We start from the raw sequence: 23,577 nt of genomic DNA, 5'->3' as shown, positions 1-23,577 counted from the left end.
TTGCTTTTGTAATTATATCTAAAAGTGATAAAGGCTGTTATATAATAGGAACCAAATTGAAAAGTCAGGAAGTTTTATGTGTAAAGTTTCTGTTTTGTTTGTGAGAAGCTGTGTTGGTGACGTATGAGTGATTCGTGAAAATAAATTATTTTGGAATTAATATCTTATTAAGCATATTGAATATAGAGGGCTAAGTATTTTCTAACAGGTTAGGGAAAATGATAATTTTTTTTCATTAGGGCATTTGAGAATTCAGGGTATTAAAAATAAAAAATTGTGTGACATTGAGCGGTGAAATAGAAAATTCTGAGAACCTTTGGTCACTACAGAGAATGCAGTCATCAGATGTGAAGCTGGTCGACCTTTAGTGAGTTGTCTTACACACACATAAATACACACACAGAAGCAGCTTTATTTGAGCTCAGGGATCATAGATAAGGATGGCCGGATGAGAAGTTTTTGGTATTAAGAAAGTTGGGATCGCAACATGGTTTCTGATGAAGCTTCTGCCTTAGTTAAAACTAATTTAAATAGAGTAAGATTTATAGTGTAAGGTGTAAGTTGTTCATTGCAACATGGGTGAAGGCAGCCTGCTGCAAAGGAAGCACATCAAGAATCCGTGTGTTCTGGCCTCCAGATGGCCATGGTCACGGTAGCATGACCCATTTGGTCTCCATCCGGATAAAGAACAGACACATGATCTGTCTTGGCAGAGGTTATAATATAAATCCCCCAAATACTCACCTTTACTTGAGTCACTGGATTCTGGTTTAGTTTTGGGTTGTGGAAGTCCTTAGTTGTAGGCAACTTGGAGAAATATGGGTTTTCTGAAACAGCTTTACACTGCCGTTATATGTGTGATGTTAGTTATTTTGAGTGTAGTGTTTAAAACTGAAACATTACTAAAAATGAAACTGATTTTTCTCTGAAGTACCCATGTAAATGGGTACTTTAAGAATACGCGGTTTAAGGATTCTCAATCTTTAAGGTAGTGGACACTAACTTTTTTAGCAGAAGCATAGATTTGAGTTTTAAATTATGCTTCACTAAGTAACTGATGTTTTAAAGAAGATTTCTTATTGCACAGATTTGCTTAGCAAATGACTTGATTTAAAAACAAAACTTCAGAATGTTATTTTAAAAAGTTAAACTTTGTCATTTTGTTGTGTTTTAAATTATTTTTATAGTGCATCCTTTATGGTTTGTGGAAACCTTAAATCTGGGTAGAGTTTTTTTTTTTTTTAAACAAATACAGTCAGATTGTATAATAATGAATAAAATTTTGAGAAGCAGTATTGCATTTTATTTAAATGACCAGTATGTATTGATAATACTAACTGAATTATCTAAATGAATTCTTAGGTGATTGATTAAACTGTGAATGTAAGACACAGACTTTCAAACATATTTATTCATAGTTATTTAAGAGTAAATAGACCCCCATGATTAATTTTGACATGTAAGATTATGTATTAATTTTACTATACTCTAAGTACAAGTAAATCATAAGCTTGTGAGAGTCCTTCTGAGACTAGTTACCCAGCTTATAGCATTTAACTTGAAAAGTGGTTATATAGGTTCTATTAAGTTTGTAATCATAAAGCCTGTTTGGCGGTGAGGGAGAAACTCAAGTTTTGAAAAGGAAACTATAACGTAATAGAAATAACACTAAACTTGAAATCAGGAGACCTGGGTTTGAATACGGTTTCTCCCACTTTCTACTGTTTCTCCTATTCATTCTGTGAAATGAAGACAACACTTAAACTTATTTGCTTTTGAAGATAAATAAATGTTGAGAATATAAGTATTCTATATTTTTTTTCTTGGGCTTCCCTGGTGGCTTAGTGGTAAAGAACCTGCCTGCCAATGCAGGAAATGCAGGTTTGATTCCTGGTGGGGAATATACCCTGAAGAAGGAAATGGCAGTCCATTCCAGTATTTTTGCCTGCGAAATCCCATGGACAGAGGAGCCTGGTGGGCTACATACAGTCCATGAGGTCGCAAAAGATTCCAACACAACTTAGCAGCTAAAAAGAAATTATTTTCCTATGTGGAAAAGCTGTTAGAGTTTTGAAAAGCTCAGAAAATGTAAACTTGTGTTAAAGGGTATAAATATAGTTTAACCTGTGCTTTGTAATAATGGTGTAACATTTATAAATTAAAAGTTTAGAAGTTTTGAGATTTTTAAGGACTGGGTTTTAGTAACAGGCCTCAGTAAACAGTGAATAGAGTTTTTTTAATTTCTGATTTTGTTTATATGCTACAATAGGACTAAAAATAAGAACTGTATTATGTTAAGCTGACCTTTTTATAACTCAGAACTATAGTAGAAAGCATAAGCAACTAGCCTTTCAAGTCTGAAAAAATTGTGAGAAAAAAATATGCGAGAAAATCTGAAAAACTGTTTTAGAACCAATCAGGTGTTCAATACATTGGGGTAAAGTGAAGAGCCTGGTCAAATCAGATCGTATTGGTGCCAAAGATTAGGTGGATCTTATTTTCATTAGGACTTCTTAATTACATCCTGAGGAAGGACGGACATTTCTAGGTCTCACAGGTATATCAAGTAGTTGGAATGAATATATTGACTTAACCTCATTTTTAAAAGGTCATTAAAAAGATTCAAGTTTTTTTTCTCTGTTTAGGTCTAGAAGGATTTTTTTCAACGTGAAGGTATGTAATGCGGAGAGTTTTACCGGCCAACTTAAGTGTCAGGTACCGTGGCCAGCTCCCAAGTGGCGGCTATTGCAGTCCCAGTTATAGGGGTTAGGACACCCGGTAGGTGTTTTCCTCCCCCTCAGCAAATTTAAACTGAGGCTCTTGACTTCAGAGTTCTTAATTCAAAACTGCTGACCTTTTCTTTACAAACTGAGAAAAGAAATTTTTAATGACAGTATGGCTGGTGGCTTCCAGGTATTCTCTTCCCACCAATAACACTGTTGACAATACTTTGCACTGATAATGGCAAAATTTTCTTGGCTGAAAAGGTGGTCATGTATAAAGCAGCATATCAAGCAGAAGCAGATCGGCTTAGCCAAAAATACAGGAAAATAAACACACTCAAAGAGCTCAGTTTCTTCCTTGTTCCTTTCTTGCTACAAGTCACAATTTCGGAAGGTTTTGTTGTAATTGATAATCCTAGAAAACGTATGTGCGGTCTGAGAAACGAGTGACCCAAGTTTATGATTTGGGCCAAGATGGGCAAGGCAAGAGCAGACTTGCCTTTGTCACAGAATTCTGTTCCCCTTCTGTGGCGGGACGCCAGGGATCATTCTTTAGGAATGGGTAAATTCGGGCTGTTGCAGGTCAGTTGTGTAGAAGACCTGTTTTTGCAAGGCCCCTGAGCTGGAGTTATTAAATTTTAAAAGAGTTGTTTTTTTATATATATATATGAGATAGTAGCCTTCAAAGCCTAAAATATTTACTGTCTGACCCTTCGCAGGAAATGTTTGCTCAGCTCTGCTCTAGATAATGCAACATGTTTACAGAAAGGATGCATTTATTTAATGCATGTTTTAACTATTAATTATGGACAGTTAACCAAAGATGGTTGATTTTTCTAATTGGGATTGGAGGTGGCGGGGTGGAGATATGAGAAATTTGAAAAAGCTCTGTCTTGTCTCCTGAATTTCAGTGGGTGGCATCAGGGTTTACATTCATATAGCAGGTTCATTTTCATGGGGAAAGAGATGAAATGTCTGTCGAAGGGAGGAGCATAGATTTTAAAAAGTGAAGCAGTGCTGATAACTGTTCACTTAAAAGTTTTTAAAATAGTGATCATAAATTTTATGGTAACCTTTTAATTGTTTAATCTGTTTATATGTTATTTAACTTTAAGATTTAAAAATTTTAATCTTAAAAATATTGAGAAAGGTAGAGTTGGTCACTTTGATTTCCTTTAACCATTTTTGTAGAGAGTATTTAGGGTTGTCATTATATCATTTATCTTCTCCTATCCTTCGATTTTTAAGTGTTCCCCTTAATCTATAGGAATTTATGCCTTTGTGCAAGTTTGCTTAGTAGTGAAAGTCAGCTTCTGAAGCATTTCTTTCTGGTTCAGTTTAATGTGTGTGTTGAAAACTATTCAGGATGTCTGCTTTATAGCTTGCACGTATATTTGAGGAAGTAAGTACTTTGTAGGGTGTAGGGGGTGGGCAGTATGGTTCTGGCTCTGCAGTTAAACTGCCTTGGTTTGTCTCATCTCCACCATCCATTAAATGTGTATGACCTTGGGAGGGTTGTTTTTATCTTTTTGTACCATCATTTCTTTATTAATGGGAATAATAATAGAACATACATCTTACGGTTATTAAAATCATTGACTTGGCTTTTTCATAGAAAACAGCAATTACCATAAGGGCCTAGGATTTACTGTGCAGCCAATATGTGTTCAGTAGCTTCCCAGGTGGCTCAGTCAGTCAGGAGTCTGCCTGCAATGCAGAAGACCCAGGTTTGATCCCTGGGTTGGGAAGATCTCCTGGAGGAGAGCATGGCAACCCACTCCAGGGTTGTTGCCTGGAGAGTCCCATGGACAGAGGAGCCTGGTGGGTTACAGTCCACGGGGTCACAAAGAGTTGGAAGTGACTGGGCGACTAATGGAGAAGGAAATGGCAACCCACTTCAGTCTTCTTGCCTAGAGAATCCCAGGGACAGAGGAGTCTGGTGGGCTGCTATCAGTAGGGTCGCCCAGAGTCAGACACTACTGAAGTGACTTAGCATGCATGCATGCATTGGGGAAGGAAATGGCAACCCACTCTAGTATTCTTGCCTGGAGAATCCCAGGGATGGGGGAGCCTGCTGGGCTGCTGTCTGTGGGGTCACACAGAGTCAGACATGACTGAAGCGACTTAGCAGCAGCAGCAGCAGAGCGACTAAACCTACCTATGTTAATATTACTAGTATTTATCACACTTTACCATTTGGTCATACTTTTTATGTATTGAATATCTTTGAGAGCTTGAAAGCAGTTCCGGCTGTGAAAAGTATGGGCATATTAAAAATGAGAATGTCAAGTTCTGCTTTTCCTAAAGTGTATGGACAGTTACTGAGAATCCAGTAATTGGATGTCTAAATCCAGATATAGACATTTTAGATTAGGGATTTTATTACAATATCATTTCAACTTACCTTTTAATTATTTACTAGTAAATTAAAAGTTCATTCAGATGAAAAAACTTAATATTAAAGATACAGGTTAACATTTAAGTTAATGTTAAAGATACAGGGTTCTTAATTTGAAAATTAGAAGTCATGTATATATAGCCATAAATGAGCTATTTTAATTATTTTTACATTTTAAATATTGACCATAATTACATGAACTAATATCCTTGAAGAATAATGAGAAAAAGTAGCAAAAATAAAGTTTTATTGATTTTTTAAAAAATATGTTTTAGGGGTGTGTGTATATATGATGCATTTAGGAATGAAAGGAGATGGTCCCTGTTCTCATATAATTTATGGTGAAGTCAAGAAGAGAAACATTAAACCCTTAACATTGTTGAAGGTACAGTCATGAACTGGTACATGAGTTAAGAGGAAGTCACCAAGAGTGTTCAGTCAAGATGATATACCTAGGCTGAATAAAGTAAAGGAAAACAAATAAAGTTACATTAAAGGAAAGATCTGAAGCAAGTAGAGTTGTCTGGGCAAAGGGAGGTGGAGAAATGCAGAGAGCACACCCCGTGGGGAAAGCCTGACAGGAGACAGTGCGGGTAAAGAACCTGAAAGAAAGCCAGTGTGTCTAAATGAGGAAAGTGGGGGCTGGAGGGTGCAGGACTAGGAATGTGACAGAGAAGGCAGAGAAACAGTAATGGACTCTACATGTAATTCAGGGCTAGTAGACCATATGTAGGATTTGGATTGCCAAAGAGCACGACAAGCCTCTGAAGTGCTTTAGGTAGAGGTGACGACCAGATCTGTGTTTTGGAAAGAGGATTCTAATTGCAGTATGGAGAGGAGATTTGAATGAGGTGAAAAGGGTCCATAGGGTCGCAAAGAGTCGCACATGACTGAAGCGGCTGAGCAGGCAGAGGGGTAGAAGGCACGTGGATGTGGGAAAGATGGATGCTTTGAACTTGGATTGTTATTATGGAGATAGAGACAGGTAGTTGGGTTTGAGGCTAGGAAAGAAACATTCAGTTGGATGTGGTGGGATATTTGGAATGAGGTGGGAGAGGGAAATGGGCAGTGTGAAAAATGTGACTTTATTTTATATTGGAGAGATGGTAATGTTGCCAGTCACCGAGGTAGGGAACTTGACGGGGGGGCTCTTGGCATGAGCATCATGAGTGTAGTTTTGGACATGTTGAGTTGAGGAGGCTTTGGGACTCCCAAGGAGAGGACTCTTAAAGTTCAGTGAGCAAGCCTAACCTAGGCTGTAGATGCAGATTTGGGAAGTTTGGCATAAAGATTGTCCAGAGAGTATAGAGAGAGTATGAGAGCATCTGGAACTGAGCTGTGGGATGTCAGACCTTAAGGAACCTCTCCATTTAATGGCCAGCGAAGTCAGTTGTTTTCCCCTGCGTATTTTCATGTATTCGTTTATCTTAATAGTTAAACACTTACCTGTAAGTACTGTGTTAGGTTCTGGGCAGACAAGTGAACAAGATCTAATCCCATCTGTTCTAAGGTAGGACATGGACCAAGTAAATTGGCAGGTTTAGTATAGTGTAGAATCTTAATGAACCTCTGAACGGGGCAAGATAGTGGTAGGGACTATATATGTGTTTTTTTGGGGAAGAGGATCATAGCTATCATTAGATTCCTACATCTTAAGAACAATTAATACGGGGTGATAAGTACTACAGAGTTCTGAGGAGTGGGGTAAAGGACTGTTTGGGAAGGAGTTTAATTAGTGTGCTGTGGAAACACAGAATGTCCACAAAAGAAGGGGCAGAGGCAGGTCATGGAAGGCAGTGAAGCACAGACTGACATGGAGGAGAATTTAGGTGTGGAGGTGCATGGGTAAACATTTTTATCAGAGGAGTCAGCTTGCATAAGATCTCGAAGCCAGAAAGCACAAGGAGTTGAAGAATTAAGTATCTCTTCTAACTTTAAAATGAAACTTGGCTTCAAAAAATTGAAATATACTAAATAATCAAGGAGCGATATCACTGGAAAAAGTGGATTCATAGTATTTTATTAAAAAGATACAGTTCTGCAATCAAGATTTTCAAGTTTACTGCTTGAAATGTAAGTAAGACCCTAAAACAGGATCATCACAAAACTAAAGTTAACAAGTAATGAACTTCCTTGTCAAACTAAAAATTGTAAAAAGAATTTTGATCAATTTTAAAAAGTCACATTAGATAATTATCATGTATCAAATTTAACTAGTTTATCAAGTTTAAACTAGAAGAGACCCTATAAATATTCAGACTTTTACTTTCAATTTTTAAGTAAATTATTTTAGGAAGGATTAGAGTATAAATACCATTTAAAATTTTTATATTTTTGTTGTACTTTCTTCTGAATGCTTTTTCTGTTTAAATCATACTAGTGCTCGAAAAAGTATGTTTTGAGTCAAGATGATATTAGGGGGAAAAAGGATTCTGTAACTAGAGTTTGTGTAATTGTGCATTAAACAATTAAATAGATTTATCAGGACATTTCAGAGGCTTTAACATCATTGTGCTTTTGTGAATCTCCAAAGCTGAGATGTAGTATGTATTATTTGATTTAGAACTTCTTTTCCAGAAGTATTCGTTCTATCAGTAATGATTGACCTGACTCTGTATTGTTTTAAATTGTCTAATCAAAGTGAGACAGTATGGCTCCATATTGCCTCTATGACAGTATATTAAGATAAAAAGTAAGATAGGTTCCCCTTAATTGGCTTCAACCTAGAGAATGAATATCAGCTAATTTTTAAAAAATAACATTTATGTTCTTTTTGCAATTAAGAGTATGACAGATACTGCAAGATAGATTGAGATCACTTAATCCCTCACTTCCTCAAAATCTATTTTATAAGAATTCATACTAAAATTGCCAATAGGCTCTTTGACATTTTCTCAGACTTTCCTTTTTATTCCTTTTTTTTTTTTTTCAATTGAGGTGAAATTGACATACAGCATTATTTTAGTTTCAGGTGTACAGCATAATGATCCAATAATTGTATGTGTTGTGAAAGATCACCACAGTAAGTCTGGTTAACATTTGTCACTGTATGTACTTACAGCATTTTTTTCTTCTTGTCATGAGAACGTTTAAGATCGGTCAAAGCTTTCAGTTGTACAGTACAGTATTATTAACTAGTCCCCATGCTCTTCATCATACCCTTATGGCTTGTATATTTTATAACTGGAAATCTTGTGCCTTTTGACTCTTCCTACTTGGGTGCGAAATGGGTAAAGAGTCAAAGGGTGCAAGCTTCCAGTTACTATTTTTTTTTTCAATCTAAATGAACTTGAGTGGCAGTTCTCAAACTTTACCTCAACTCCTCTTTACATTAATGAAAATTACTGCAGTTTCTTTATGTGGATTATGATCTATTCATATTTACCACTTAAAAATTAAAACAGATTTTAAAATATTTTTATTCATTTAAATATAATAAACTCGTTTCACGTTAATATAAGTAAAAAAATTTTTATAACATGATTATTTCCCAAAACAAATTTGTGAGATGAGTGGTATTGTTTTATACTTTTGGGGATGTTTAATCTCTGACTTAATAGAAGGAAGATTTCTTATATCTCCTTCGACGTTCAGTCTGTTGGAACATTACTGGAAAACTTACAATAAACTCATGAGAAAATGAGAGTATAAAAGCAAATAACATCTTCATATTATTCATTTTTTAAAAAAAATTTTGGCTGTACTGTGCATCATGCAGGATCTTATTTCCCTTGACCAGGGATTGAACCTGTGTCCCCTGCAGTGGAAGCATGAAGATCCATAATTTTTACTTGAGAGATCCCTAGGAGTCCCCAGAATACACTTTGAAAACAGCTAAACTAGGCTATATAGGTACTGCAGTGAGAATTTTTTTGTAACTTGATAATCTAAATATAAAGTGAAAACATAGTGTACTTTTTTTCCCTAATTTAATTCTCTTTACATTATTATGCAAATATTGTCTATTTAATAAAAGACTTTTCAGGATGGATAATAAAAATAAAGCATTTTACAACTTGGTTTTGAATGCTAATCTAAATTAAGCAGTATTTTGAAGTTGTTCCAAAAACAGCCCAAACTTTGTAGTTGGTAGATTTATTTTATAGTCAAACTTGTTTCATTTAACAGTTGGAATTTGGCCTTTCTTTCTGTGAAGTTTTTGGTAAATTATAAATTTCAGCATAGAAATTATATAGATGTCTTTAGATTTTGTAATGAGAACATAAACTGTCTTTAATCCTGAACTATTCTGGAAGTTTTTTAAAATATCATTGGAGGTAAAAAATGTTTATTTATAGTTACATGATTTTTTGTTTATTTTGAAAATTAAAATGTTAGACTGGAACATACCATTTTAGGTTATGATATATGTTTTTTCATTGTTCAGTATTTGCATTGACGAGCATCTGTTAGTTTATAACTTCCTGTATTTAGGTTCCATCAATTCTTTAGCACTTTTCTTCTTCAGTGGATTAAATCATGGTTGGGTAGTTGCTTTATACTGTGAGTCAAGGGGTTTCATAGAATGAATGTAATTTTTCCTCCCAAGTGAAATGAAATGTTGACTAGCAAGAACAAATTACTATTTTTTTAAGTACGTTTTATTCACTGTAAATAATTGTATTCCCAGTTTATTTAGCAACATTTTATATGTGTCTTTCACATAATAGGTGAAGTATTACAGACATTTAGCACCTGATCACTTGCTGCAGATCTGTCATCGACTGGGACCTCTTCTTGAGCAAGAGATTCCACAAAGTGTTCCTGGAGTACAAACTTTGTTAGGAGCTGGAAGACAGTCCTTGCTACGCACAAACAAAAGTATGAAAAATTTCTAACAGCATTTAGACGTTCTTTTTCTCACTTTTTGTCTTTGTGTCCTATCTTTATATCCAATAAAAAAAATGTATGTGTTTAATAGGCTGCAAGCATGTTGTGTGGAAAGGATCTGCTCTGGCTGCATTGCATTGTGGAAGACCACCAGAGTCACCAATTAACTATGGTAGCCCACCCAGCATTGGTGAGTTGCTTGAGTTCATTACCAAGTTGATAGCCTCTTAATAAAGAGCTTTTGAAAATAAAAATGTTTTTTACTTACTGGGAAGTCAGAGAATTTTCATTTTTTGTGTATTAGCCTTTAAAGAGGAGAAAGCCCTCAGATTTTATGTTAGTAATCTATAGTGAAAAAGTCATAATGTGTAATTATGGATTGTCAATATTGTACCTGTCTATAATTAGCTCATTGGTGTTTTTACAGAATATTGTTTATTAAAGATGTATGTCATTCGGTTGATTCAGTAGGCAACTGTATCATAATACAGATTAGTTGTAATAGTTTGGTTATTTTTATGAATAGTCATGTATTTTTTTGCCTTTAAAATTTCAAAGAAGGAAAACTGATGCAGATAGTTCTTGAAATGGCCTCTAAATTCATCCTTTTTAACTCCACTACACAAGGCCCTTGTCTTACCTGAATTACCATTGCCTGCTTCACACTAGTCTTGCTTCCAGTATCTTCTTCCTCTCTCCCTTTCAGGTTATACTGTATGTAACCCTGTAATATTACTCTTATTTAATTCTACCACTGCTATGTCTGTCTTCTGCTCAAGGTAGTATGAGAGGTAGCTTATGCTGTTTTTATGGTGTTGCAATTCCTCTACCACCAAGTCTTACTTCTGACTTTCAGAGACCTTCGTATTTCAACCACAGCCTCTTCTATCCCTACCCTCCTGCTTAGTCAGAAGTGTTCTTCTCCCTCTTTCTTCCACCTGTCCAGATTATACTTATTTCTCTTCCTTTTCTGGGTAACTACAGTCAGTATTACCATATTATAATTTGTCAGTATTACGGTTTTGTATAACTTTTGTTTAATGTTTATATAGAATATGCTTTTCTGTTGTTTTACTTATAGAAGTACTTTTTAAGGTTTTGTGTTTTATCTGGGGCATTGTATTTCATAGACAATTTTGATGTATTTGAGTATAAATCTTAACTGTTGGTACTGGAAAGATGATCTCTTTTACTTGGGTTGCTTTTAAGATTTTTCTCATTGGTTTCATGAAGTTTGACTGTGATATGCCTTGGTGTCATTTTTTTCTATTTATCAAGCTTGAGATTTATTAGGCTTCTTGAATCTGTAATGTCTTTTATTGGCATTGGAAAATTGTCAGCCATTATCTTTTAAAATATCATGTCTGCTCCGTTCTCTTTCCTTTCCTCTGAGACTCCAGTTAAACAGATGCTAGACTTTCTCACTCTGTCTTACCTCTTCCCCTCTCTTTTATGATTTACATCTTTTTGTCTCTGATGCATTCTGGATAGTTTTCTCAGACCTGTTTTCCAAAGGTATCCTATGTTTGTATGGTGGATGATTGTGGGTGATCTTTTTTTTTTTTTAAATATGATTGTCCTGGTTAAATAATGATTCCTATGTTGTCTTAGTATAATGAACAACTATAAAACAACAAAAGATTTGGGACACAAAAGTATATTTTCACCTACAAAATTATGCTAGGAAGTAGAACAGTTTTCTTGAAAGAAGGGGAAGGTGAATTGATTAGAAGCATCCCCTCTAGGGAAAAGTTTATCCTTTTTTTGAGAAAATGCATATCCATTTATTAAGGGGAATATGTTGTTCTTTAAACACATTGTTAGGCAACTCTATAGAAGGCAGTGAAAGTGCAAAAATGATTGACAGTAACTTTCCTCGTAACATTTGCTATGTGAGTAATTACTCTGTTCCAGGCACTACTCTAACCATTTTCCATTTATTTTTATCTTTTAAAACCTTAAATGATCTTTAGGTAGGAAATACTTTTACTTTACCGAGAAGGAAATTGAGGCATGAAAATGTTTGGTGACTTGACCAGGGTTACATGTCGAATGAGTCGTGAAGCTACAGTGACTCCTATGATGTTGTGCTTTATTCTTAATAAACTAATAGTTAACAGTTGGTTAACACTTGGCTACTCAAGAAAGTTGGTATTCGTCACATTTTGGAAAAGGATACCAGATATTTATAAAGTCAGATAAAGTATTTTAGACCAGGTCATTAATCATCAGATCAGTAAATATTGCTGACATGGATATAGGGGATTTAAACATGGCAAAAATATCTTGAGCTTTGTGTCACATCAAGAGAAATGCAGCTGGTATATTCAGGTAATAGAATTAATTATCAAGCAGGTAATTGTACCTTTCTGAAGGAGTTTTATTTCATTTTTAAGGTTTATGATACATTTTTCCATTAAGATTTTCAGGAAGTTGCCTTCATATTTTTTAAAAAAACACCTGTACTGAAACGCGAATTTTACCTGATGTTTTTGTATTCGCATACAGTTTTTGACATCTCTAAAGAGAAGCTGGACTAATTAAAATGACTCTACTTATTCATAGTCGTAGTTCAGTGTCATATCTCTTCAGTTCACCTTGGTGACAGTCTTGAATGTCTTGTCATTATTACGAAAGTGTGATTAGGATGGTAATGGGAAGAAAAATTCATTAGGCTTTTTGGCAGAATAGTTTGCCTGCATAGTGATACAATATATCTTTTCAGGTTATCACAGACTATGAGTCAGAAGTTTTTTATTTTTAAATGAGTGTTAGTATCTTATTTTGTTGATTCCTCTGCCATTTCTGTCTGGCTGCCTCTAAAAATTTTCCTTGCTCTTTTGCTTGATCAGTGTAGTATTACCAAAGACCCATGTAATAAAAAGACCTTAGCATTATAACTTTTCTTAAAATACAAATTGAGATGTTTAGTGTAGGTTCAAATATTTAAGGTTTGATACATTTGGGAAATAGGCTTTTTTTTTTTTTTTTTTAATTTTGAAATAAATTACTTACTGGAAAGTTGCACAAAGAACTATTATAACCCGTTGCACAATTTTTTCTCATGTTACAGTCCTATATTATCTAGAATTCCTTAAACTACTCCACCAACGTTGATATGTTATTATTAACTAAACACCAGACCTTATTCATATCTCACCACATTTTCCAACTTAATTACCTTTTCTTGTTTCAAGATCCAGTGCAGAATACAATACTGCACTTAAGGCTTGCACAGATTTTTAATTAAACTTTTTAATATAACTCAGAAAATTGTTTAAGATTGGGGTGATGGTAAATTGGATTTTCCTTTCTTAGATTTTTTTTTTTTCAGTAAGGCCTGTATATTTCTGTTCCAGTCCTTTGCATCTGTTTTCCATTGCCACAGCCACATGTGGGCCTTGTGCTCTTTGCCTGGAGCTCTGCATCATTCATTCACTTACCAGGTAAATATTAGTGTTAGTCACTCAGTTGTGTCTGACTCTTTGAAACCCCTTGGACTGTGGCCCACCAGGCTCCTCTGTCCATGGAGTTCTCTGGGTCAGAATGCTGGAGTAGGTGGTCATTCCCTTCTCCAGGGGATCTTCCCGGCCCAAGAATTGAACCCAGGTCTCCTGCATTTCGGGCAGATTCTTCACCACCTGAGCCGCCAGAGAAGCCCGAGTAAAGGCTGCATCCCTGCATCGTGGCCCATGCTGGCTTAGAGCTGGAGTGCAGGATGATGAGGAGCATGGCCTCTGCTCTGCTAGAATTTACAGATTAGCTGATCTCCTGCCTCCAGTCTTATTCCTCTACCCTAGAACTTAGCTCTAAACCAGGGTTTCTTAACTTCAGCACTGTTCTCATTTTGAGCCACATAATTCCTTTTCATAATTGACTGTCCTGTGCATTGTAGGGTGTTTATCATCATCCTTGTCTGTAGTAACTCCTTTCCTGCGGTTGTAATAACCAGAAATGTCTCCAGACATTCCCAAATGCCCCTGGGGTAAAATTACCTCCAGTTGAGAACCACGGCTCTGAACTTTCTAAAAGGTAGATGCGATCACTAAAAGGCAGATGCGATCACGTCATGCCTCCTTTTCCCCAGCGACTTTGAATAGTCTCAGCCCTGTAATGTGGCTCACAGAACGGACCTTCTCCCAGCCTTTCCTCACTTGTTCCTTGTGCTGCAGCTTTGTACAGCTATTTGGCAGTTCTTAAAATCAGCCAAAGCCTCTTCATCCCTTTCTCTCTGCAGTGTCCCTCGTTCTGTGAACATTTATCTCTTCATGCTTTAAAACCTAGATGTAACCAAGCAGAATTAAATGCTTATACTTACCTCTGCTATAGTTTTTGTCACATAATCATGGCTACTTATTTACCTTTGTTTTTTCTGCTATACTGTGAGGTTCTGGAAGTTGGAAATTATGTGTTTGTGCTCTGTATAGACCCAACTCCTTAGCATTAGTAAATATTGAATAAAGAGGCAGTAGGTAATTGATATAATTGGTGACCTTCAGTAGAACAGGAAAAAATGGGTTGGGAGTAAAAAATAGAGGAGATGGTTGGAAGAAGAGAGAGACTTGGTCTCCAAGGATAACTGTGAGGTAAACAAAAACCCTAAAACTGATTTTTAGGAAATAAAGTTTATTAGTGAACTGGGTTTTTGGTTCATTGTACCTGGAATATTAAAACTCATACCTGTATAATTTCGAAACCAACTCTCGAGTTTATCTCAGTGCTTTCTTACCCTATTTTATTTTATTATCTGCTTATAAATCTTGACTACTTTGTACCTCCTATTATTTCATATAAATTGTGAAAACTGCTTCAATTTCAGTCTCAGGGCAGAAGAACCAGTGTAGTTGGCTCCTTTCCAGCCCTTTACAACCTCCTTTAATAAATGTTTTCAAGAAGCAGAAAAATTAAAAGATACCATTAATCTGTTATCACTAACTTCTGACAATTTTCTGTGGAAGAGTTGTGAACGTGTGCTTGGCATGGCAACGTTTACTTTCAGAGGTACTAACAAATCTCTGATATTTGTCCTTTCTCACCTCCTTACCCATATTATGCCTCTTTTCAAATACAGTTTATTCTGTATTTATTTACCTATGATAAACAACCCTACTTCAATAGTAAGTGACATGGTTGGGGAAGAAAATAGGAGAGGAGATACTTAAATACATTAAGGCTGTTTTCAAAGTTAAGTTTGGAGACTGTAATGCATGTTTATCTTGTGAAAAAGATTGTATTAAATTAAAGCAGTCATTTGCTAATTCCCTTGTTTGCCTTTTTCTTAGATTTAACATGTCAGCAAAGTAAACTGTTTAATCTCTAGGTTTCCCAGTTTTCATCTCTTTTGTTTGCCAGATGCTACCATCTCTTTGTTATTTTACTTGTTGCTTCTGCAGCAAAGTTGCAGTCTTGGTGAGTAGAAATAAGGAGTATTGGAGAACCTGATTCTTCAAAATGTTTGTGTGTAAGGAAACAGCTTTGCCTTGAAAAGCAGCTTTACTCCACAAATACCCAGTTAAGGTTAAAAAGCCTATATAATACTTCCTCTTTATTTTGATGGTGGATATGTTCTAAGCTCTCCAGTGGATATTTGAAATGGCAGATTGTACCAAACCCTACATATACTGCTTTTAAAGAAATATCTGATAAAGTTTAATTTATAAATTAGGCACAGTAAGATAAATAGAACAGTTAAAACTAGATGCAGTTGACCCTTAACAGTCCAGGGATATGGGGTACTAATTTCTCTGTCCCCTGCAGTTATGTAGTACTGTAGTAAGTATTTATTGAAAAAACCCTAATATAAGTGAATCCATGTTGTTCAATGGTCAGCTATACTGGAATGAAAGTTTTGTGAATGTGGTCTCTCACTTTTTCTCTCTCAAAATACCCTATTGTAAAAATTTAATGCCTTTTTTTTTTTTAACCTCAACTAAGCACTTATCATAAAGTGTGGCTGTAGTCGTTTGTGATTTGAAGTTCAACAGCAAAACTAGCACACATTCTTTTTCCTTCTTCACAGTTTCACAGATAAAATATTCATTCTTTTTTTTTTTTTTTGCCTCACCTGGCAGTTTGTAGAATCTTAGTTCCCTGACCAGGGACTGAACTCAAGCCCTGGTAGTGAAAGCGCCAAGTCCTAATCATTGGGCCACCAGGGAATTCCCAGAAAATTTTTTTTCCTTTGTTTACTCAGTTGAAAACTTGCACCTTTTCACTGAAAGGATGCACTTTACAACTTCTCTTTGGCTTATTTGAATTGCCCACATTACTACTCTTAAATTTGAAGTCATTATTAAGTTAATCAAGGTTACTTGAATACAAGCATTGCAATACCAGGGACGGTCAATCTGATAACCGACATGTTCTGATAACTCAAATGACTGCTAACTGAACCAGATATACTGGACTATGGAGAAGGCAATGGCAACCCACTCCAGTATTCTTGCCTGGAGAATCCCATGAACAAAGGAACCTGGCTGGATACAGTCCATGGGGTTGCAAAGAGTCAGACACAACTGAATGGCTAACACAACATGCTGGACTGAAGGATCCTGGGTAGCATGGATCATTAATCACACTAAGAATGGTGTGCAGTTTAAAACTTAAGGGAGTTGTTCATTGCAGGAATTTTTCATTTAATATTTTCAGATTGTGATTGAACACAGGTAACTACAACTGTGGAAAGAGAAACCGTGAATTAGGGAGGGACTACTGTACATTAAAAGGAGTCTTAAATCTTGTCCAAATTTCTAGTTTTCTCTGAGGAAACTAGTTTGAACAAAGGCAACAAATATTCACTTAAAATTAGTTATAATTCTTGACTGTGCTCAAGATGTGTTGCCTTAGGCAAGTTGTTTATTTTTTCAACCTCTCAATTTCCTCATCTGTAAAATGGAGGTAATATCTACCATATGTAGTTATTTGGAGGCTTAAATGAGTTAGCAAAGTGAGGCACAAAGTAGGTGACAAAAGATGTTATATTCTAACCTTCTTGTAATTAACATTCAGTTAATTATTTTGCAAGTAAATCTAGAGTACATTTTTAAAGAGATTTTTTTCCCTTCTCATTTTCACTGTTATATTTTGGCATATTTTCAATACTGTATTTGACTTATTCTGAAATGGCTCTTAGCATATCTGGCACTGGGCTAGGGTCTGCAATTATAGGGCTGATTTTTTCCTTTTATGACTATATTTCGTTCATAGTTCTTAGAAAAACTTTTATATTATTATAAATCTTTGAGCTTTAACATATAATGTCTAATTTAACATTTGCGTATAATTCAGTAAATTTTAAGATTCTGTTCATTCTTTCCCTAATACTCTATTCAGTCTTGTACCTTTTCCTGCCTTCTATACAATCCATATTTTAACCCTTAGTTAGGTGTCTACTCATCGCTTATTTGCATACATTTATTTTGATCTGTTATTTTCTCAGTAATCATTTTTCCTTCCAGAACTTATTTTCTTTTGCCATTTTAATCTTCTTCTAACTAGAAAATAGTTACATGGTTTTATAATTTGTGTTGGTCTTTAACAATTTACATATGGGGGCGGTCCTTGGTTTTGTTTTTTAATCTGTTCCCTGGATGATATTTACTGCTTTTAGGGCTGGAGGATAGAGGTTATATTGTATTATTCCTTATAGATCCAGCTCCTCAGCATTAGTAAGTATTAAATGAAGAGATAATAAATAATTGCTGTAGTTGATGAACTGGGGTAGAATAGAAAAAGTTAAGAATAATATTCATATTTTCACTTGTCACAGATTTTTTTTTTCCTCTCTTTTCCCTCACCCCTCCCCTCCTCACCTCTTCCTTCTTTCCTTCCTAAAAACAGGTAGTTATAAGAGACTACTAAAATGTATTGCATTTTTGTTTTTTAGGGGAAATAAAACTAATGTTCAATATGCCAAAGTACCAAATATATAAGATAGACGTTTATATTTTTCTTTTGTTTAAATTTCTTTTCAAATTATAATTGACCAAAAAAGGGGAGGCACTTTGAAGAATGACAGTTTCCTTGGGTGAGTTTAAATGGTTGCTCTTGTAGCTGTGTTTTATTTTCTTTTGTAAATCGTAAGGTGAAATTTGTTTTTAGGTTATGGATGTGATGAGAAGTCCCCCCCCCCACTATATGACGTGCCTGACATATAATTTCAGTAGCAATTAGGAAGCACTAGCCATTTCCTGTTTTAGTTTGCATCATATCTTTTTCCAGATTGATTATTGGGTTTGATGTTAAATTTCATAGCTCTCTAAGTGAAGCAAATTATCATATTTTCTTCATAAAGTCTCTGACTTTTTATTTCGAATTTCTTCAGGGAAACTTGGAAGTTAAGGATTGAACATATAACTAGACATCTTAAAAACTGGGAAGTCCGTGATTAAGCTGAGTAGATATTTACATAAACAGCATCAATTTGTTCAACATCTTAAGGGAGATGCAGGGGAAAAATGATCTCCCACAAAAGTCTCTTAAAAAACAGTAAAGGAAAAACAGTAAGATACACTTTTATAACATGAAGATTTGACTGTTTAAGGACAGTCAGTATAGATGTTAGTACATAATGCCGTCAAGTTTATAAAACATTTTTATTTGCTTTTCATAATAACTGCAAAATACCCCTACCTTTATTAATGAGAAAACTGAAACTTAAGAGACGTAGTGAGTAACTCAGTTATATTTTTGGATATTTTATTTCTGATCTTATGCATTTAGCTTTGATCACATTTATATAGCACCTTTTTACCTTTTCTGTGAAATTCTGTTTTCATTAGTCTTGTACTACCCTTGTCCATTTTATTGATTTGGGTATAGGAACTTTTTGAATTATGCTCCAGTATATAAATTCTAGAAACAGTAAAACATGATGTGTTCTCTCAAGTTTGTATCTTGCCAGATAAATACTTAAATATGAGAGAAAATATTCAGTTCCTTGAGAAGGCCTTCATAATCTTATTAGCCTACTGATTAAGTTTTTCTAAAATGAAATTTTGTGTTTTGAACCTTCTGATTTCTTTTGTAAAATCACCTTTTGCTTTTAGTTAAAAAAATCAGCTTTTGCTTCTGATCTGTTCTCATTGTAATCAAGAGATAAAATTGCAGTTATCCCAAAGCAAATCATTTACCATATTATTCCCACTTCTTTCTCCCTGGAAAACTTCAACTTCCTGTCTTTGGAAAATAGCCCAAAATGCCTGGCATAGCTTAGAAAGCACTCTGCAGTCAGCCCTCTTCCTCCTTAGTGTTCCCTCTGATGCTTGCTCTTTTGTGCTCCAAGGGCTGGCTACACCTGACTTCCCTTTTGTTGCTTAAATATTGCGCTCCTTCCAGCCTCAGGCCATTGCACATGCCCTTCCCTCCACCTAGATAGATTATGGCCTCCCTGCCTTCCCTGGCTGTTCATTTATCAGGTCGTTTAAGTATCAAATTTTAGGGAAGTGTACTCTGACTCCCTGATAGCCTCCTGCTCTGTATGTTTAGGACCCTTTGCTGTGTATTTCAAGATTTCCCTGTACCTTCTATTTGATGGAACTTAACATTGTTGTAAGTCCTTGTTTCATGTCTTTCTTCCCTGCTAAACTGCAGTCTCCATGATGGTAAGTTCTGTCTTTTCATTTTCTTTGTTATATCCTTTAGTTCATACTTGGCCCATATAGGTGCTCTATAAATGTTTGTTGACTCAAAATTGAATGATTAAAATGTTTGGGGCGGGGGGAAACCCTAACTTTTTAAAAAGTGAATTTTTATTGAAATAGCTATTAAAATATTTTAAAATATTTAAAACTGAAAATATTATACCACTGTATTTTTTGTATCATCACATGAGTTTCCAGGAAAGAAATGAGAAGGAAGAATAATACAAATCAGGGATTGTACAGCTCTAATAAAGTACAACTTAGTATTGTAATGTCTGGTTTTTTGTTTGGTTTGGGTTTTTAGTGCTTATTTTTGCATTTGGTCCGTGATTTTTTTTGCTTAACTCTTGAAATCATTTTTTCACCTTCTGTGTTTTATTTCAGTTAGTATTTGAGTTCTTTTCAGACATTATTCATATTTGTGACATCTGCTAAATCTTAAAAAACATGGTGTCTTTCAAATGGGAATTACAACTAAACTTGAAATTCAATAGATAGAGGTTTGGAGGGCAGCTGCTGTTCTTACTGGTTATTTTAGATGCAGCTGTGAAAGGAGAGAGGCTCTCTGGTGTTGTGCCACCCACGTAATTATTTCCCTTTACCTTTCTGTTCTCTCTTGCATCACTCCTGATCCTTTTTTGTGTGTGTGTGGACAGATAAGCTAATTACAGAATTATTCTTCAAATGTTGCAACCCTTTGCACTTTAAAGTTGGCATTTTTGTTCATTATGATTATTGTTACAGAATTATATTTGTCTTGTTCTTATGTTGGGTCGTTACTAGTTACTTGTGTATTGTGATAGAGACCAGATGATGCTGTGGAAATAAACCAACCTGTGTTGAATTATTTCCTAGATTATCTCTGGCCTCAAATTACGAATATTTGGTTGTAATTTTCTACTAATAGCTATTTGTATCTAATATCTGTTAGAATGACTGTGGTGAGCTTTTCACTCTTGGCTCTATAGAGAATTAAATGTTACAAGTTCTTCCTTATATGCTTCCGTACCAGATAAAATTGAATCTAAACTATCTTTACCATCTTTTACTTTAAAAACTTAATGGGAAAGATTTAGAAACAAACTCATAAACAAAATTGATGACCCTTTGTATTTTATGGCTTCTGAATCAAACTAGATGTGAATTCTTTGTAGTATATCATTCAATCCATTGTCAAATAGGCAATGGTTATTCTCTGATAGCTCAGACGGTCAAGCGTCTGCCTACAATGTGGGAGATGCGGGTTCAATCCCAGGGTCGGGTTCAATCCCTGGGTCGGGAAGATCTTCTGAAGGAAATGGCAACCCACTCCAGTATTTTTGCCTGGAAAATCCCATGGACAGAGGAGCCTGTTCACCACAGTCCATGGGGTTGCAAAGAGTCAGACACGACTGAGCGACTTCACTTTCACTTTCATTCTCTATAGTGTAGTATACATTCAAGTACTTGAATAAACTTAGTCATTAGGGTTTTTTTTTATGATTAAATAAATTTAAATTCCTTGCATCTTTATCCCTGGATCTATTTTTATCAGTCTTTGAATTTAAGCTTAATCTCTTTAGACAGTTCATATTTTTCATATTATTCTTGAGCTCCTCGAGGTAGACTGAGCTATACTTTATTTAATAAAAAATTAATCAGGATGTATATATGCTCAATGGCGGAGAAGGCAATGGCACCCCACTCCAGTACTCTTGCCTGGAAAATCCCATAAACGGAGGAGCCTGGTAGGCTACAGTCCATGGGGTCGCTAAGAGTCGGACACGACTGAGCGACTTCACTTTCACTTTTCCCTTTCATGCATTGGAGGAGGAAATGGCAACCCACTCCAGTGTTCTTGCCTGGAGAATCCCAGGGACAGCGGAGCCTGGTGGGACACGACTGAAGCGACTTAGCAGCAGCAGCAGCATACATGCTCAATGGAGAAAACTTGGAAAACAGAACAGCTGAAAAATTAACCAGTCTGACTGGTTATCTGTTACTAATACTTTGGCATGTTTTCTCTCAGTCTGTTTTCTAATATTTGTCTACTTAAACATCATGGTAAGAGTGCACTCTTTGGAATAAGCTTGAATTCAGACCTGGGCTTCACCTCTGGGAAAGTTACGTTCTTCCTTTCAGTTCTGTTATTGGTAAAGGAGTGTCCCCAGTAAGGGGATAATTTTCGTACCCATTTTAAAAGATCCATAAGGATTAAATCAGAATGTATATGAAGTTCCTTGAACAGTGTCTGGCACATAGTAAAAGCACCCAGTAAATATTAGCTATTATTTCCCAGATCTGCTACACACATCATGATAGTTTTCTGTGGCCTTTTCCCCCTCCACAAGAATAGCAGATAAGATTTTTTTTTCTACTAGATTCTTGAAGTCCCCATAAGAAGCTCTCTCTAGCTTCAATCACTGTTGACTTTCATCTTCCTTAATAGGTATTTTCTCTGGATACTTGATTCTTGGCTTTAGCGTAAGTTTTCTTTTAGAGAATTAGATAGCTTTTTTTTGTGACCTGCACTGCTGCATCATCTTTCCATTTAAGCATTTTTGTGATCCTTTAAAAAAAATTTTTTATGTAATTTTATGTGTTAGCCAAATACCTTATACCACACAATACTTGATTTAGTGGAAATCACCAACACCATGTAGAGACAACTTTTTGGACTTGTCATGAATTTGGAAGATTATTTCTATAGAAATTGGCCTCTGATCGTGGATGTAGCATTATTTTGTTGGGCAAACTAATTATTGTCTAAAGAGGTGGATCATTTTGCAGTTGACTTTCACGTGGTCTTGCTTACATGATTATCTTTATTTTTGTACAGGCAGACCTCAGAGGTATTATGGTGTTCTAGATCACTGCCATGAAGTCAGTATCACAGTCACACCAATTTGTTGGTTTCCCAGGGCGTGTAAAAGTTACGTTCACACTGTACTGTAGTCTGTTAATTGTGCAATAGCATTATGTCTAAAGGAAACTATAGATGCCTTAGAAAATAATGCCATTGGATAAACGGTGCCAGTAGACTTGCTCAATGCAGCGTTGTCACAAACCTTCAGTTTGTAAAAACAAAAAAAACACTCCAGTATCTGCAAAGTGCACTAAAGCAAAGCACAGTAAAATGAAGTATGTTTGTAATTTACTCAGGTTTAATTCTGTAGGTTTCCAAACTCTGACAGAGCCTTTATTAACAGATTGTGGAGAGTAAAATGAAATCTAGATACTGATTCTGCAGAATCTACTCTGTTTTGTACTTTAATTTAGGAACTATTTATATGGTTATGAATTATAACTACTTCTGCATTTTATTTATAGAAACTGTGGAAGCTTTCTAAATGTTGTTTTTTTTTAACCAGAATCACAGAATAAAGTTGGTCAAAATATAGTACAAAAATGAAGCTAATAAAAAATTAAAGTCTTGGTAAAATAGATGTTTCTTATCTGAGTACCCTTTTTTCTGTTACCAGAAAAAGGTCTAGTTGCACCTTCTGAAGTACATATTCTTTTTGCATTCTCGACTGCCACAAACCTTAATTCTCCAGGTTTTCGAATCTACTGCCACCTGCCTCTCTTTTGCATTCATTATGCTGCCAGCATGGCTCTGCTTTCATATGTTGGCAAAAGTGGTAGCCACTAGTCCTGGCCCTCTAGTTCTGATTGTTAAGGGGACAACAGCTAACCCACACTGGACTAGATATTGTATAGTGTTTTATGTTGTTCATAAGAGTTGAAACTTCAACAGCAGCAAAAGCCCAACTTCTGCATTTTTTTTAATTCATAGTAATTTTAATTTTTTTCTCCAATTCATCTTTCTTAACATGACTTGTTTTGATCTTGGGTAATTCATTGCAGTTACACCGTATGCTCTTGTCCATTTTTATTTATTGGCTATACTGTGTGGCTTGTGAGATTGTAATTCCCTGACCAGGGACTGAACCTGGGCCCTCAGCAGTGAACGCGCAGAGTCCTAACTACTGGACCGCCAGGGAAT

The 23,577-nt window shown here is 35.5% G+C and overlaps 1 protein-coding gene and 1 long non-coding RNA gene across 5 annotated transcripts in view; both read left to right on the top strand.

The window, feature by feature from the left end:
* Nucleotides 1–23,577, top strand: part of PHIP (PHIP subunit of CUL4-Ring ligase complex) — a 143,925-nt gene that overhangs the window by 6,430 nt on the left and 113,918 nt on the right. For all 4 annotated transcript variants that reach the window (XM_081530386.1, XM_081530388.1, XM_081530387.1 and 1 more), the window contains exons 5-6: nt 9,792–9,942; nt 10,043–10,141. In XM_081530386.1, coding sequence (XP_081386512.1) covers nt 9,792–9,942; nt 10,043–10,141 — 250 coding nt within the window. The remainder of the gene's footprint in view (nt 1–9,791; nt 9,943–10,042; nt 10,142–23,577) is intronic.
* Nucleotides 20,843–22,980, top strand: LOC145521629 (uncharacterized). The gene is made up of 2 exons (XR_014065547.1): nt 20,843–21,280; nt 21,425–22,980. It is a non-coding gene; the product is annotated as an uncharacterized LOC145521629 (long non-coding RNA).

The sequence above is a fragment of the Giraffa tippelskirchi genome, chromosome 9 (genome assembly GCF_054371585.1).
Source record: "Giraffa tippelskirchi isolate mGirTip1 chromosome 9, T2T-mGirTip1v1.2.pri, whole genome shotgun sequence".
In the NCBI taxonomy this organism is placed as follows: domain Eukaryota; kingdom Metazoa; phylum Chordata; class Mammalia; order Artiodactyla; family Giraffidae; genus Giraffa; species Giraffa tippelskirchi.
This window is presented reverse-complemented; position numbering and strand designations above follow the sequence as displayed.